Raw genomic sequence first — 15807 nt, forward strand, 5'->3', positions numbered from 1 at the left:
GTCATTTGCATCCATGCAAATAATAATAACTTTATTGTCATTGTACGTGTATACACCCATACAATGAAATTCACTTAACACCCAAAGGTCCAACACACATAACAATCCCCAAACCCACTCTCACCCACCACAATTCCCCACCCCTAAATGACCAGCTGTCTGCAAGGAGTATAAATCCTTCCATTCCTCACCATCCACTCAGAGCTGAAGAAGCTTCTTGGATGAGAAGAGAAACATCTTCAAAGAAAAACCAGAAAGTCCAATTGCCTCTTGAAAAAAGCACCTTTGGGACAACCATGACCTGAATGACTGAGAACTCCATAGACAATTGATAGGGCTGTATCTAAAATAAAATGAAATCCTGACTGTATGGATGTTCGACCTTCCTTTTCTCCTTCCCCCAAGGTGCCTGAAAAGAGGGTCTCGGAGATGTTGCATTTCCGTGTCTCGGATGACTTGAGAAGCATTTTAGAACCAGGTACGGAGGCCATAGATTTAAAAGAGTGACTGGGCTAGTATAGGAATATATTTGGGACTAAAGGCATTGGCTAGAGCAGATTACTCAACCTAGTCTTCTATGCCTGCTGGTGATTCTGGGAGTTGTTGTCCCATCACCGGGGGAGGGAGAGAGGGAAGGGGTTGTTAAGTTTACTGGATTCTAATTTTACTCTTTTTCCTTCTCTTTCTAAAGAAGAACCCGCAAAGCACAGGAAATACGATTACATGGCAGATGCCTTGCACAAAAGGATCCCCCTCTCACTTCAGCGCTCAAGTCCCAGGGCTACCACAGAGGTGCATCTCCTCCTTTGAAAGGCTTAATGGTTCTCCTAAAGCAGGGGTCAGCAACCCGTGGCTCTGGAGCCGCATGTGGCTCTTTCATCCCTCTGCTGCGGCTCCCTGTCGCCAGTCGGCTCCACAATTGATAGGGCTTTTGGTTAGGACAGGTAGAGGAAAAAGGACGCCGTGCAGGAGGAGACTCTATGGTGTGGGAACCAGACTTCCAATTGGCAGAGGAAGAAGGACACTGCGCTAGGAGGAGACTCTATGGTGGGGACTTCCGGTCGGCTCCAGAATTGAACGGGGGCTTCCGGTTAGGACCATTGTGGCTCTTTGAGTGTTTTAGGTTGCCGACCCCTGTCTTAAAGACTGGGGGTTGAGTTTAAGGGCCACCTGTTTGATTAAACAAACTTGTTTGCATGAGTGATGATGAGTTTCAAGCTGTGACTTCATTGAGTAAGGAGCAGAAGCACCAGGAAAGAAGAGAGAAAAGCTTTTAAGGTGATGTACAGATGCATCCCAGGGAAAATGCAGGAAAATTATCAGCAGATCCGGGTGTTAAAATTGTCTAAGGAAGTCCCTGATAGTAACTGGGAAAGTGAGTCCTGCTGATAGGTAGTCCTTGAACTTGCAACAGTTTATTTAAGAGACCGTTCAAAGTTGCAACAGCACTGAAAAAAGTGACTTATGAACGATTTTCACACTTAAGACCATTGCAGCATCCTCATGGTCATGTGATCAAAATTCCATCACTTAGAAACTGACTCATATTTATGATGGTTACAGTGTCCTGAGGTCATGTGATCACATTTTGGGGCCATGACAAGCAAAGTCCATGGGGAAGCCAGAATCCCTTAACCACCGTGTTACTTACTTAACAACTGCAGTGATTCACTTAACAACGGTGGCAAGAAAAGTCGTAAAATGGAGCAAAACTCACTTTAACAATGTTCTCGCTTAGCAATAGAAATTTTAGGTTCAGTTGAGGTATGTCAAGGACTATCTGTATGTAGCTAGTTTGGCTGCATTTTGTTTGTAAACGGTTGAAAATTTAAAATAAATGTCCTGTCCTGTGGAACAATATTGGATTCCTGGAAGGAGAATTCTAGGAATTGAAGTCCACCCTTCTTAAAGTTGAAGTCCACCCAACTTCAATTCTGGGAGTTGAAGTCCACCCATCTTAAAAAATCAAATTTGAGTTTGAGAAACATTTTCGAAGTTGTGCTGAAGGGTGAAGAAGACCCGCATGTCTTTATTTCGAATGACTTCAATGCCAGCCTTTGAGAAGTGACTCCTTACGGTAGAAAAGCAGAAAGCATCTCCTCTTTCCTAAGTAACCCTAACTGTAGCTTTTAGCAATTCCACACCTCACATCAAACGAATGCTGTCAGGGTTCCAAGTAACATACCCAGTGGTAAAATCTAAAATTTGTTACTACCGGTTCTGTGGGCGTGGCTTGGTGGTGGGGGTGGGCGTGGCCAATTTTTTTTTTTTTTACTTTTAAAGCCATTTTTTCTACAACCTCTTCAGCGAAGAGGTTGTAAAAAGATGCTTTCAAAAGGCTCTGACGATCCCAGCTGAGTTGCCTGATCGGCAGAGGCTTTTTTTCTTTTAAATGCCTCTGCCAATCAGGCAACTCAGCTGGGATCCTCAAAGGCTTTTAAAACATTTTTTCTACAATCTCTAAAGAGGTTGTAGAAAAAATGCTTTTAAAAGCCTTTGAGGATCCCAGCTGAGCTGCGCGATCATCAGAGGCTTTTTTTTTTTTTACTTTTAAAAGCATTTTTTCGGCCGAAGAGGTTGTAGAAAAGTGCTTTTAAAAGTAAAAATAAAGCCTCTGATGATTGTGCGGCTCAGCTGGGCATGGGGGGTGGGGGCAGGGATTTTTGCTACCGGTTCTCCGAACCACCCGCCTCCATCACTACTGGATCAGGCGATCCAGTCCAAACCGGGAGCATTTCACCCCTGAACATACCCATAGCAAACATCAACCCTGAAGCTGGCCTGATTGAGGCCATTTTGAGACTTCAGTGCTGACAAAGCCTTAATCGGTTTTTAATGAAAGCCCATCTTTTTCCTTAGATCACGGTGACAGAGGAGATGACGGCTCCCGCTACGGCTTCGCAGGACGATGGAGGCCAAGAATGGGAGACTGAAGTGGGGGATGACTTCAGCCTCTTCTACGACAGCTACTCTGTGGACGGCCACATGGATTCGGACAGCAAGGTGTGAAGAATAAGATGGTGAACGTCTGAGTCATTTAGCCAGTGTTTCTCAACCTTGGCCAGTTGAAGATGTGTGGACTTCAACTTGCCAAAGTTCAAAAACACTTTATTAATCCCTCAAGACTCTTCCAAGGAGTGCCGGAGGGTGCAATTTACTAAAAAAAATTAACCCTTTGTGTAACTGCCAGGATCCTGCTGTTGTAACCCAGCCCAGGGTGCTGAGGCTTCTCTTGGATTTTTGAGGTGCCCTTTAAATTTCCCAGAATGCTGTTGTGTTAAAGGTATTGTGGAGAATTAAAATGGTTCCCTTTGCCCGTTGGGATAACTCATGCTTCCTCTCAAGAGGAGCCTTCCTTTATCTTGTGGCTTTTCACACAGCCTGGCTCCAGTTCAGACTGGATTCGGTACTTTTGTCCCCCTATCGAGTCCTTCCCAAGGGAAGGATAGGCAGATGTGGACGTTTGATGATGTTGCAAATATCGTCGCTGGTTGGACTCTAATCATATTTATTATTATGAGATTTATATGCCACTTTTCATGCCATTCCAATTGGTCCATCCACCTCCTATTTTCCCCACAACAACAACTCTGTGAAGTTGTTGGCTTGGGAGGAAGACTCTGGCCCCAAACCACCCAGCTAGCTTTTGTGCATCAGGGACTACAAGGACTCACTGTCTCCCAATTTCTAATCCAACACCTGAAGTGATAGATCAAACTGTAGTAATAGCAACAGACTTAGACCAGGGGTATCAAACTTGATTTCATTGAGGGCCGCCTCAGGTTGTGTTTGTCCTCGGGGGCCAGAGTGGGTGTGGCCAGAGAAAATGGGCTCCCAAGCTCCATTTTCGGCTGCGACAGCCTCCTGCATCCCTCTGCCAGTAAAAATGGAGCTCAGGAGGGCCGCATGCAGTCCTCCCCAGCTCTGTTTTCGCTGGTAGAGGCACCACGGGCCAGTACTTCGCTGTTTCCAGGGCAGCCAAATCTAAGCACCCCTCGGGCAAGATCTGGCCCCCGGGCCTTGAGTTTGACACCCCTGACTTAGACTTATAAACCTCTTCACAGTGCTTTACAGCCCTCTCTAAGCGGTTCACTTTGAGCTAGTGAAGATTAAACTGCTGACAGTCGGCAGAATTAGCCTGCAATACTGCATCCTGACCACAGTTCCTATTATAAGTGGTCGTGGCTTAGTGATCACTCATTCAGTGACCATTCAAACTTATGAAACACTGAAGTTCAGGACTGGCCCTGAGAGTCTGGCTATCAGAGTGTCCGTGCTGTCATGATTTGCTTAATGATAGCAGCCAGATGATGTCACACTTTATGACGATGTTTAGCAATGGCAATTCCAGCCCCATTTGTCATCATTAATGACCTACGGTATACCTTATAGAGAAACATAACATAACATAACATAACATAACATAATATAATATAATATAATATAATATAATATAATATAATATATATTTATTATATTATATTATATTTATTATATTATAATTATATTATATTATATTTATTATATTATAATTATATTATAATTATATTTATTATATCATAATATAATAAAATAAAATAAAATAATAAAATAAAATAAAATACTCCCTTACAGAGCTATATGGGGCCTCTTTTATTATTATTATTATTATTTATTATTTATTGAATTTGTATACCGCCCTACTCCCGAAGGACTCAGGGCGGTGAACAGCCGAATAAAATACATATAATATAAATGTTAAAAAACCATTAAAATACAATTAAATAATTGGCCCGGAAAACGAAATTTAAATACCCCAAATTCATAAGACAAGTTTAAAATTTAAAAATTTTTAAAAAATGTTTTAAAAGTTTTTAAAAGATGTTTTAAAAGTTTTAAATTCCAACCTGGACATATTTTGGATCTCTTACCCATGTTTCTTGTGAAAAATTGTAAGTAGACCTAGGAAATTTTTTTCCCAAAGATTTAGATATCTGTGCCGTAGTCAAATCAGACTGAGTAGTCTGAAAGATCATTTCAGTGTAAATTATGCCAAATGACACTTATACGATTTCTTATTTTGGATATTTTATTTTGCCTCACGTAGGGAACAGGGAGGAGACACACTTGCGAACTGGAAACAGATCCCTTGCAAATTTAATTTAGTGCCCTTTGACTATAAAAATTTCAATTTTTTCCCCACATGCCTCTCTGTTGAAGCTGCAGTCAGGAGGACTCAAATATTATTTTGGAAAGAAACAGTGCAAATCTTAGAACAGTGGTGGCAAACCTTTTACTCACCAAATGCCAAACAGGTTCGCGCTTTGGGCACTTGCGTGCTATCCGCACTAACGCACGGCTCCTCCCCGTGCGCTGCGCATGCAACTGCACCATCTGCGCATGCACACGGCTTTCACGGCCCCCTCCCATGCACTGTGTGCGCAACCACACCATCTGCGCATGCCCGGGACTTGCGCACGGCTTCCCCCTGTGCGCTGCGTGCACAATCGCATCATCTGCGCATGCACACAGGTTTCATGCGGCTCTCCCGTGTGCTGCGCACGCAATCACATCATCTGTACATGCAGGCGGTTATCGCGTGCGCAATGCACATGCACGAATGCCATCTATTCATGTACATGCTGCACACGAGTACTGTTGCACCTCTGCACAAATGCGCTCGCATGTACAGGAGAGCTCCAAAGACCAGCTGGGTTCCCTGAATTGCACGCATGCGCACCGGAGGCCCGACCACCAGTTGGGGCACGCGTGCATGCACAGCTGCAGGTGACTTGGGCGACAGCTCACGTTCAGTGGTGGGATTCAAATAATTTAACAACCGGTTCTCTGCCTTAATGGTTTTTTCCAACAACCAGTTCACCAAACTGCTCAGAAAGTTAACAACCGGTTCTCCTGAACTGGTGCAAACTGGCTGAATCCCACCACTGCTCACGTGCCCGGAAAGATGGCTTTGCGTGCCACCTCGGGCACGCGTGCCATAGGTTCGCCATCACGGTCTTAGAAGACTACATTGAACAGCAATACCAAATTCAGTGTTTTGTTTTTTCGTAGTTTTCCCCTCGTGTCATAAATAAAAATGTTGCGTTTCTCTGTGGCATTTAACGAACAGATATTCCTTTAGGAAAACATCTGACTAGAAGTCTACCTTCAGAATATTTATCGATGAGAGCATATTCCAGATTTTCTTTGGTAATTACGTAGGAAGTTCCATCAGAATAAGAAGCCCTGACAGAAAGTCTAGTCAGAACTGAAAGCAGGACCTCCAATTTTACTTTTCTTTTTTCCCGCTTCATGTTTTAATTAATTCATTTATGTTGGTTATAGTCTGATGCAGATGTTACTGGAGAACATATGAGTGAGGAAGAGGAAGAAGAGGAGGAGGAAGAAGAAGAGGAAGAGGAGGAGGAAGAGGAAGAAGATGACGATGATGACGATGATGAGGAAGAGTCAGGAAACATCTCTGATAGGGTAAGTTGACCCTCATCTCGGATGGATAAGGATTTATTCTTGGTGACCCCTCAGTTTATTTATTTGTAAGATTTCTATTAATCACTTCACGTAATTCAGATCTGTTCGTTTTAATGCACAGAGGTTAATATTTTGATACGTTGCTGCGGCCCATTTGGTTTAGAGGCCTCTTGTTTTACATTAGAGTTACAATTAATTGCAGTATCTAATTCTGTCAGTTGCTATTTCGTTTTACGTCGACTGTGCTTAGTTACAAGCAGATAAGTATTGCTACTAAACGTCTATGGAGATTCTCAGTCATCCGGGACATGGTTGTCCCAAAGGCAGTGGTGAAATCCAAATATTTTTACTACCAGTTCTGTGGGCATGGCTTGGTGGGTGTGGCTTGGCAGGGGAAGGATACTGCAAAATCTCCATTCCCACCCCACTCGGGGGCCAGCCAGAGGTAGCATTTTCCGGTTCTCCGAACTATTCAAAATTTCTGCTACCAGTTCGCCGAACTGCTCAAAATTTCTGCTACCTGTTCTCCAGAACCTGTCAGAACCTGCTGGATTTCACCCCTGCCCAAAGGTGCTTTTTTTCAAAAGGCCAACTGGACTTTCTGATTTTTCTTTGAAGGCGTTTCACTTCTCATCCAAGAAGCTTCTTCAGTTCTCACTGAACAGTGGAGGATGGAAGGATTTATATTCCTCATGAGGGCACAGATGAACCTCCAAGTGCTATTAAACTACTAATTTGCACTCTGTGGGCCCGAAAGCACAAGATCTGTATGCAGCTTTCAGGCAAGAGTAGCCCCCCTCTGATTTATTGCTCAGTCACATGTACAAGTAGATCTTGACTTACGACCAGAGTTGGAACCGGAATTTCCATCACTAAGTGAAGTAGTCATTAAGTGAATCACACTTGACTTTACAACTGTTTTGGCCACATCGTTAAGCGAATCACATGGTCAATCTGACTTCCCCTGTTGACTTTACTTGTTGAAACCCCATGCCGGGGTCATAAATGATGATCCTACAACATTGCAACTGTCATATAAATACACCCTGGTTGCCAAGCAACCAAATTTTGGTCATGTGATCTCGAGGGCACTGCGACAGTCGTAAATGCAAGGACCAGTCATAAGTCACTTTTTCAGCACCATCATAACTTCGGTTCTTAAACGAATGGTCATAAATTGAGGTCTGCCTGTAATTCTAACAGGTTTGCACAGATAGTCCTCGACTTACAACAGTTCATTTAGTGACCGTTCAAAGTTACAACGCCACTGAAAAAAATGGACTTATGAGCATTTGGCCTTAAATGGGTAAAGAGCCTCATCTACTACAGGCAGTCCTTGGGTTACGGCCTAAAATTTCTGTTGCTAGGTAAAACATTTGTTAAGTGAGTTTTGCCCGGTTTTACTACTTTTCTTGTCACAGTTTTTAAGTAAATCATTGCATACGTTAGGTCCGTGATGGCGGATCTATGGCATGCGTGCCAGAGGTGGCATGCAAAACCCTTTCTGTGAGCACGCGTGCCGTCGCCAGCAGGTTCCGTTGCATGCATGCGCACCGGCCACCTGCTCTCTTCTAGGTTCTGGCATTGACCAGCTGGCATGCCGGAACCCAGAAAAGAGCAGCTGTCTGGTGCGCATGCATTCAGAACCAGCTGTCCGGCGTGCATGCATGCAATGGAACCCGGAAAAGAGCAGCTGTCTGGTGCGCATGCATTCAGGACCAGCTGTCTGGCGTGCATGCATGCAATGGAACCCGGAAGAGCAGCTGGCGACGGCATGCGTGCTCACAGAGAGAGCTCTGTGTGCCACCTCTGGCACATGTGCCATAGATTCACCATCACAGACCTAATGTATGCAATGATTCACTTAACAACTGTGGCAAGAAAAGTAGTAAAGCCGGGCAAAACTCACTTAACAAATGTTTCACCTAGCAACAGAAATTTTGGGCTCAATTATGGCTATAACCCGAGGACTGCCTGTAGTAGATGAGGCTCTTTACCCATTTAAGGCCAAGATACATAGAGTAGCCGTCTGCATGTAGACTCATTGTTCCTGGCTTCCTTGATCTCTGCTCCTGCTCATCATTCTCGGGGGGGACTCTTCTGTTTTTCTTGTCCTCTAGAGCACTGCCTCCAGCTCCAAACGTAAAGCCCGGAAACGCTGGCGGCACGACAGTCCCTGGATCAAACCGTCCCGAAAACGGAAGCGCAAAGAGCCACATCCCAAGGAAAACAAAGGTGATTTTCTTTCAAAGCAACCAAACCTGGAATGCAGAACACTTATTCTCTATCCCTTTGCAATCCTAATTTACAGTTTTGTATTAGTTTATAATATAAAATACAAAAACAAATAGTGGGAAAAATAGGGGAGGGAGAAGGGATAGGAAGAGTGTAAAAAAGAAGGGAAAAAAGAAAAAAAAAAGGCACTGACCTCCCAATTCCTTTGGTGCAGTAGAATAAGGCATTGACATCAAACCTCAACTTTTTACTTTTATATAATAGTATAAACTGGCCATTTCTAACAAATCTATCCAATCGGTAAAGGCCAAAATCGGTTTCATTTTTTTCCACCTCGAGCACAAAGTCCAGAAGCGGTTTCCAAGTAGAAATAAAAGTATTTGTATTTTTTTCTTTGATCAAAACAGTCTATTTAGCCATCTTTGCTAACTCCATCAACTTTTGCAGCCACTCGTCTATTGGGGGCTTCCAAGTGTCCTTCCATTTTGTGCATAAAGTACCGTATTTTTCGGACTGTAAGACGAAGCTAAATTTAGAAGAGGGAAACAACCAAAAAAAAGTTTTTTGCCTCCACGCCCCCCATTTTCGGGGCTTTTTATGGCCCGTTTTCAAGGTTTTTTTCGGCCTGTTTTTTCCGGGAAAAAAGCCCCAAAAACGGGCTGGAAAAAGGCCTGAAGAAGGATGGCGGGCGGGCCTATAAGACGCACAGACATTTTCACCCCCTTTTGGGAGACAAAAAGGTGCGTCTTATAGTCCGAAAAATACGGTAATCTTGCTGCCATCGCTGGAAACTGAGAGATTCAATAAACTGCTCCAACCATTACCAGAGAAACATAGGTAGTCCTCAACATATGGCCACAATTGAGCCCCAAATTTTTGTTGCTAGGTGAAACCGTTGTTAAGTGTGTTTTCCCCCATTTTACGACTTTTCTTGACACAGCTGTGAAGTGAATCACTGCAGTTGTTAAGCAAGTCACACGGTTGTTAAGTGAATCTGGCTTCCCCGTTGACTTTTCCTGTCAGAAGGTCACAAAAGGGGATCCTATGATCCCGGAACACTACAGCGGTCATAAATACATGCCAATTGCCAAGTGTCCAAATTGGTTGAATTGGGGTGCAGAAATGGTTCTAAATGTGAAAAATGGTAGTAAGTTATTTTTTTCCGTGCCATTGTAACTTTGAACCGTCACTAAACAAATGGTTGTAAGTCAGGGAATGCCTGTAGTACAGGTAGTCAACCTATGACCACAAATGAGCCCAATTCTTCTGTTGCTAAATGAAACAAACACGTGTTAAGTGAATTTTGCCCCATTATACAGCCTTCCTTGCCACAGATGTGAATTACTGCAGTTGTTAAGTTAGTAACATGGTTGTTAAGTGAATCTGGATTCCCCATTGACTTTGCTGATCAGAAGGTCACAAAGGGGGATCACGTGATCCTGGGACACTGCAACCGTCATAAATATGAATCAATTGCCAAGCCTCCAAATTTTGATCACCTGACTGACCATGTTGCAATGGTTGTAAGTGTGAAAAATAAGTCACTTTTTTCAGATCATAGGATCCCCTTCTAACAGGAAAAGTCAATGGGGAAGCCAGATTCACTTAACAACTTTGAACGGTCACTAAATGAAATGTTGTATGTTAAGGACTACCTGTAGTTGTTGACCTGATCTGAAAATATTTAAATATTAAAAATTTAACCTCTTAAATATTTAAGAGGTTGCAAAATCTGAAGTGGCTGCTAGTTTCATTCAGAACCTCCAGAGGAAAAGACCATCAAAATGGGAATTATTGAATGAAAAGAAATCAAAAGGCAACTGATGTGTGTACTTTTCCTTACTAGGGACATCCTCTTTCTCTATTTCCTTCCTTAGGTCTGAATGGTGGCCCGTCAGCCACCCAGAGCGAGTATACGGAGGTGCCTCTTGGCTGCCTGGAGCTGCCCAACGAGGGGGCACTGTCCCCCAACAATGCCGGTGTGTGCCCACCCACCCATCCCTTCTCTTCTTTCCAAGTAGTGGGTTCAAGAATTCAAGCTGTGTTGCCTTTGGGGAGTAGGGGGTAGTTTTGTGTATATTTTAGTTTCCTTTTTTAAAGGGGAGAATTCAGGGGTGAAATGCTACCGGTTCGGATTGGTTTGCCCAAACCGGTAGTAATAAAAGCTACCGGTTTTGGGCGAACCAGTAGTAAAAAAACTTCTGACCATCAACTGTGCCACGCGATATATATTTGCTAGAAAGTAGGAATCTAAATCGCGCAGCACAGCTGTCCCCCCTCCTCGCTGTTCTACTTACCTTAGAAAAGGCTTCTTAATTCTCCTTTTTCAGCACTGCGCGGTAATACCTGCAGTGCGCATGCGTGCAAAGCACATGTTTGGTGTGCACCACGCATGCATGCACGTTGCAAACCGGTAGCAAAGCAAACCAGTAGCAGACTTCGGAGCATTTCACCCCTGGGAGAATTGTTCACAACTTCCACTGTACTGTGCAGGTGAAAAACATTGTTGACTGTAAAAAGAAAAGCTGTAAAAGCATATCTGACTTTCAGACCAGAGGAAAGAGAGTGGGTTTTGGGATACTTTTTGAACATCGCCTCCACCAAATGATTTTATTCCTGTCTTTTTTACAACTTGGGCTTCCTCCATTGCACCTCGGCCTACCACAACAGCAAATCATCCTGCATCGTTTGTGGCTCATCGTTAATGGATCCATAAGTTGAGCAAAGCCTGTAGGCTCAGGGGAAGGATGGTGTTGAGAAGGATGGTGTTGATTTAGAATAGAATAGAATTATTTATTGGCCAAGTGTGATTGGACACACAAGGAATTTGTCTTGGTGCATATGCTCTCAGTGTACATAAAAAGAAAAGATACGCTCATCAAGAATCATAAGGTACAACGCTTAATGATAGTCATAGGTTACAAATAAACAATCAGGAAACAATATCAATATCAATCGTAAGGATACAAGCAACAAAATTACAGTCATACAGTCATAAGTGAAAGGAGATGGGTGATGGGAACGATGAGAAGATTAACAGTAGTGCAGACTTAGTAACTAGTTTGACAGTGTTGAGGGAATTATTTGTTTAGCAGAGTGATGGCATTTGGGAAAAAACTGTCCTTGTGTCTAGTTGTTATGGTGTGAAGTGCTCTATAGCGTCGTTTTGAGGGTAGGAGTTGAAACAGTTTATGTCCAGAATGGGAGGGGTCTATAAATATTTTCACAGCCCTCTTTTTGACTCGTGCAGTATACAGGTCCTCAATGGAAGGCAGGTTGGTAGCAATTGTTTTTTCTGCAGTTATCCTCTGAAGTCTGTGTCTGTCTTGTTGAGTTGCAGAACCAAACCAGACAGTTATAGAGGTGCAGATTTAAGACCCAGAGTTGTGAGATGGGAAGTTGCAGCCAGAGCAGTAGGTTGACCCTGACTCCTTAAGCTACTGTAGCTAAGAATTCAGGTGGCGCAGTGGTCAGGGTGCAGTATTGCAGGCTAACTTTGTCCATAGCATCTAGTTCGATCCTGATGGGCTCTGATGTTGAGTCAGCCTTCCATCCTTCCAAGGTGGGTAAAATGGGGACCCAGATTGTTGGGGACAATATGCTGACTGTGTAAACTGTTTTAGAGAGGGCTGTAAAGCACTGTGAAGCGGTATATAAGTTTTAAGTGCTATTGCTATTGCCTTGGCTTTCTATCAGGGGTGAAATGCTCCCGGTTTGGACCGGATCACCCGATCCGGTAGCGATGGAGGCAGGTAGTTCGGAGAACCGGTAGCAAAAATCCCTGCCTCCCCCCTTTGCCCAGCTGAGCTGCGCAATCATCAGAGGCTTTTTTGTTTTGTTTTTAAAAGCATTTTTTCTACAACCTCTTTGGCTGAAAAAATGCTTTTAAAAGTAAAAAAAAAAAGCCTCTGATGCGCAGCTCAGCTGGGATCATCAGAGGCTTTTAAAAGCATTTTTTCTTCAATCTCTTCGGCCAAAGAGGTTATAGAAAAAATGTTTTTAAAAGGAAAAAAAGCCTCTGCCGATCAGGCAAGTTAGCTGGGATCGTCAGAGGCTTTAAAAAAAAAAAGAAAGCCTTTGCCGATCAGGCAAGTCAGCTGGGACCGTCAAAGGCTTTAAAAGCATTTTTTTTACAACCTCTTCAGCCGAAGAGGTTGTAGAAAAAATGGTTTTAAAAGTAAAACCATTTTTTACTTTTTCCCCGCACACACACCAAGCCACGCCCACAGAACCGGTAGTAACAAATTTTACATTTCACCACTGCTTTCTATACTTCCGAGGTAGGTAAAACGAAGACCCAGATTGTTGAGGGCAATAACGCAAATAATGCTTACATTGCAAACTTTCCAGGAAGTGCTGCAAAACATTATGGAGCAGAATATAAGCCTGAATGCTCTTGCTAGAGTAGTGCCTTCATATGCTGTAGAACAATTAATTTTCTCCAAGAGGCCACGCGAAAAACTGGGATAGTTGTGGAAGGCTGAACCAATAAGGTGTGAAAGTTGTAGGCATGCATGCAAGCACATATGTAAATTGAAAAGAAATACCGTATTTTTCGGAGTATAAGTCGCACCTTAGTTTTTGGGGAGGAAAATAAGAAAAAAGCTGATTGGCAGGTGGATCGGCCTTCCGGAATACCCCCAATCAGCTGTCCCCAGAGGTGAATTTTAGCAACAGGTTCCTTGGTTGTGAGCTCTGTACCTTGCTTTTTTTTTGCTTTTTTTTCTGCCTCTGAAACTTTTGAAACACTGTTTCAGAAAAAACCTTTTTTTCCTGCCTCTGAAAGCCTCCAAAAACAGAGCTTCAGAAAAAAACCCCTCTGAAGCTCTGTTTGGGGGCTTCTTTTCTGAAGCTTCGTTTCTGATGCTTTTTTCAGCTTCTGAAACCTCCATTTGAGAAGCTAGGCGGGGCTACATTCAGAGTATAAGATGCACCCAGATTTTCACTCTCTTTTTTGGGGGGAAAAAGGTGCGTCTTATACTCCAAAAAATACAGTAGTCACTTTCTAAACCAATCCAATGTGGGTCAGACAGGGATAGTCAAAGGGCCAGACGTGGCCCAGGGGTCATAAAATGCTCAGGTCTGCTGCAGAAGTTCCTCACCAATTGCCAGTGTCGAAGAACGGTTGCATTAGTGTTTGTACATGGAGACGCTGCCATCTTCTCTTCAAACTCAAGACACAGGTGTCTTAAAATTTAGAGCAAAGGTCTCCAACCTTGGCCACTTTACGAGTTGTGGACTTCAACTCCCAGAATTCCTCAGCCAGCTAGGATCATGGTCCTCAGATCATGGCTGGCTGGGATTTCTGGGAGTTGAAGTCCACAACTCGTAAAGTGGCCAAGGTAGGAGACCCCGATTTAGAGCATCTAATAAACTTTGGGATGCTTAAGTGATAGAGCTTGGCCTAGACGGGCAAAGAACATGGACAGCCGTATGGATGACAGGTAGGCTTTCCCCAGGAGACGCATCATCTCCTTCTCCCCCTTCCTAGGTGTGTCTAATGAGACAAGTTCGCTGGAAACCGAACGCTTTGAGGAACTTCCGTTGTGTTCTTGCCGCATGGAAGCCCCAACCATTGAGCGGCTTAGCCAGCAGGCTGGAAATCAGTGCATGGCAACCGAGAGTGCCGATGGGGAGGTAAGCAAGGATAGGGGATGGCTTTACTGAAGTCCTTTCCATTTTGCCCTATTGTTTTTTTCCAGTCAAAACATTCATTGTAGCTTCTAAATCAGGGGTCTCCAAACTATGTGATTTTAAGACTTGTGGACTTCAACTCCCAGAATCCCCCAGCCAGCCAGTCTTAAAAGTTGTCAGGTCTGGAGATCCCTGTTCTAAATAATGAAATAAGGATTTTGTCCAATACAAATAGTTCTCAACCCAATTTATAAAATGAGCTTTGACATTAAGTTTTAGCTGAAGATGGCAATCCTGAATGAAATGGGTCTTCTTTTGCTCGGCTGAGTGTCTTCAGTTGTCTGAAACAGAGTAGTTTAGCCACCCAATCCAGTGTTTCTCAATCTGAGGGGTTTTAAGATGTGTGAACGTCAACTCCCAGAATTCCCTAGCCAGCATGGTTGACTGAGGGAATTCTGGGAGTTGAAGTCCACAAGTCTTAAAAGTTATCAGGTCTGGAGATCCCTGTTCTAAATAATGAAATAAGGATTTTGTCCAATACAAATAGTCCTCAACCCAATTTATAAGCTGAGCTTTGACATTAAGTTTTAGCTGAAGATGGCAATCCTGAATGAAATGGGTCTTCTTTTGCTCGGCTGAGTGTCTTCAGTTGTCTGAAACAGAGTAGCTTAGCCACCCAATCCAGTGTTTCTCAATCTGAGGGGTTTTAAGATGTGTGAACGTCAACTCCCAGAATTCCCTAGCCAGCATGGTTGACTGAGGGAATTCTGGGAGTTGAAGTCCATACATCTTAAAGTCACCCAAGTTTGAAACATTACCCTAATAAATTACCTCAGTGGGACCTGGCCCACAAAAAAGTAGAGACGGCTTCTCCTTTCTGCCTTTACAGCTAAATGGCTGCAGCAGCAGCATCTTGAAGCAAGAAACGATGCGTCCTTCCAGCCGGGTTCCCCTCATGGTCCTGTGCGAAACCCATCGTGCCCGGATGGTGAAGCATCACTGCTGCCCTGGATGTGGCTACTTCTGCACGGCGGTGAGGAACGAAAATCGTCAGGCGTGTGGGGACCTGATAATGGGGTGAGAGGGTCACCATCCACCCTCTGGGGACATTTGCGGGGCAGAGTGCAGTCCTGTGACTGTCTCTACCTGAATTAATCCATTGGTGTCCATTTTGAGCCAAGGCCTCAAGGTCAATTAGAAGAAAGCCTGGCCAGATTGATCAGGAAAATAGAAAAGACTGAGCTTCAGTTACATCTAGGCCTGGTCACCCTGGAGAAATTGGCTGCTTGCTGATGGCAAAGGTTGGATTTTTTCATATCTTCTCTTCCTGAAGATTCAACTCTGTCATTTCTAGCAAGCTTGGTTGTCAGTTCCAAAGTTGGCTATCCAGTTAACCTTCCAAATGTTGGGAAATTACAATCCTCAACAGTCTTTGTGAGCTTGGCCAAGTGGAGAAATCCTAGGAATTGT

At 43.7% G+C, this 15807-nt stretch overlaps 1 protein-coding gene across 4 annotated transcripts in view; it reads left to right on the forward strand.

Annotated features, from left to right (window-relative positions):
* EHMT2 (euchromatic histone lysine methyltransferase 2) overlaps positions 1 to 15807 on the forward strand; it is a 55807-nt gene that overhangs the window by 12117 nt on the left and 27883 nt on the right. For 2 of the 4 annotated variants that reach the window (XM_087883932.1, XM_087883934.1), the window contains exons 5-12: positions 406 to 478; positions 692 to 792; positions 2860 to 3003; positions 6325 to 6468; positions 8589 to 8703; positions 10581 to 10682; positions 14195 to 14340; positions 15227 to 15370. In XM_087883932.1, coding sequence (XP_087740058.1) covers positions 406 to 478; positions 692 to 792; positions 2860 to 3003; positions 6325 to 6468; positions 8589 to 8703; positions 10581 to 10682; positions 14195 to 14340; positions 15227 to 15370 — 969 coding nt within the window. The remainder of the gene's footprint in view (positions 1 to 405; positions 479 to 691; positions 793 to 2859; positions 3004 to 6324; positions 6469 to 8588; positions 8704 to 10580; positions 10683 to 14194; positions 14341 to 15226; positions 15371 to 15807) is intronic. The other 2 variants (XM_087883933.1, XM_087883935.1) reach the window with 1 other exon arrangement.

This window comes from Pantherophis guttatus, chromosome 2, assembly GCF_059756535.1.
Source record: "Pantherophis guttatus breed Tessera chromosome 2, ASM5975653v1, whole genome shotgun sequence".
Taxonomy (NCBI): domain Eukaryota; kingdom Metazoa; phylum Chordata; class Lepidosauria; order Squamata; family Colubridae; genus Pantherophis; species Pantherophis guttatus.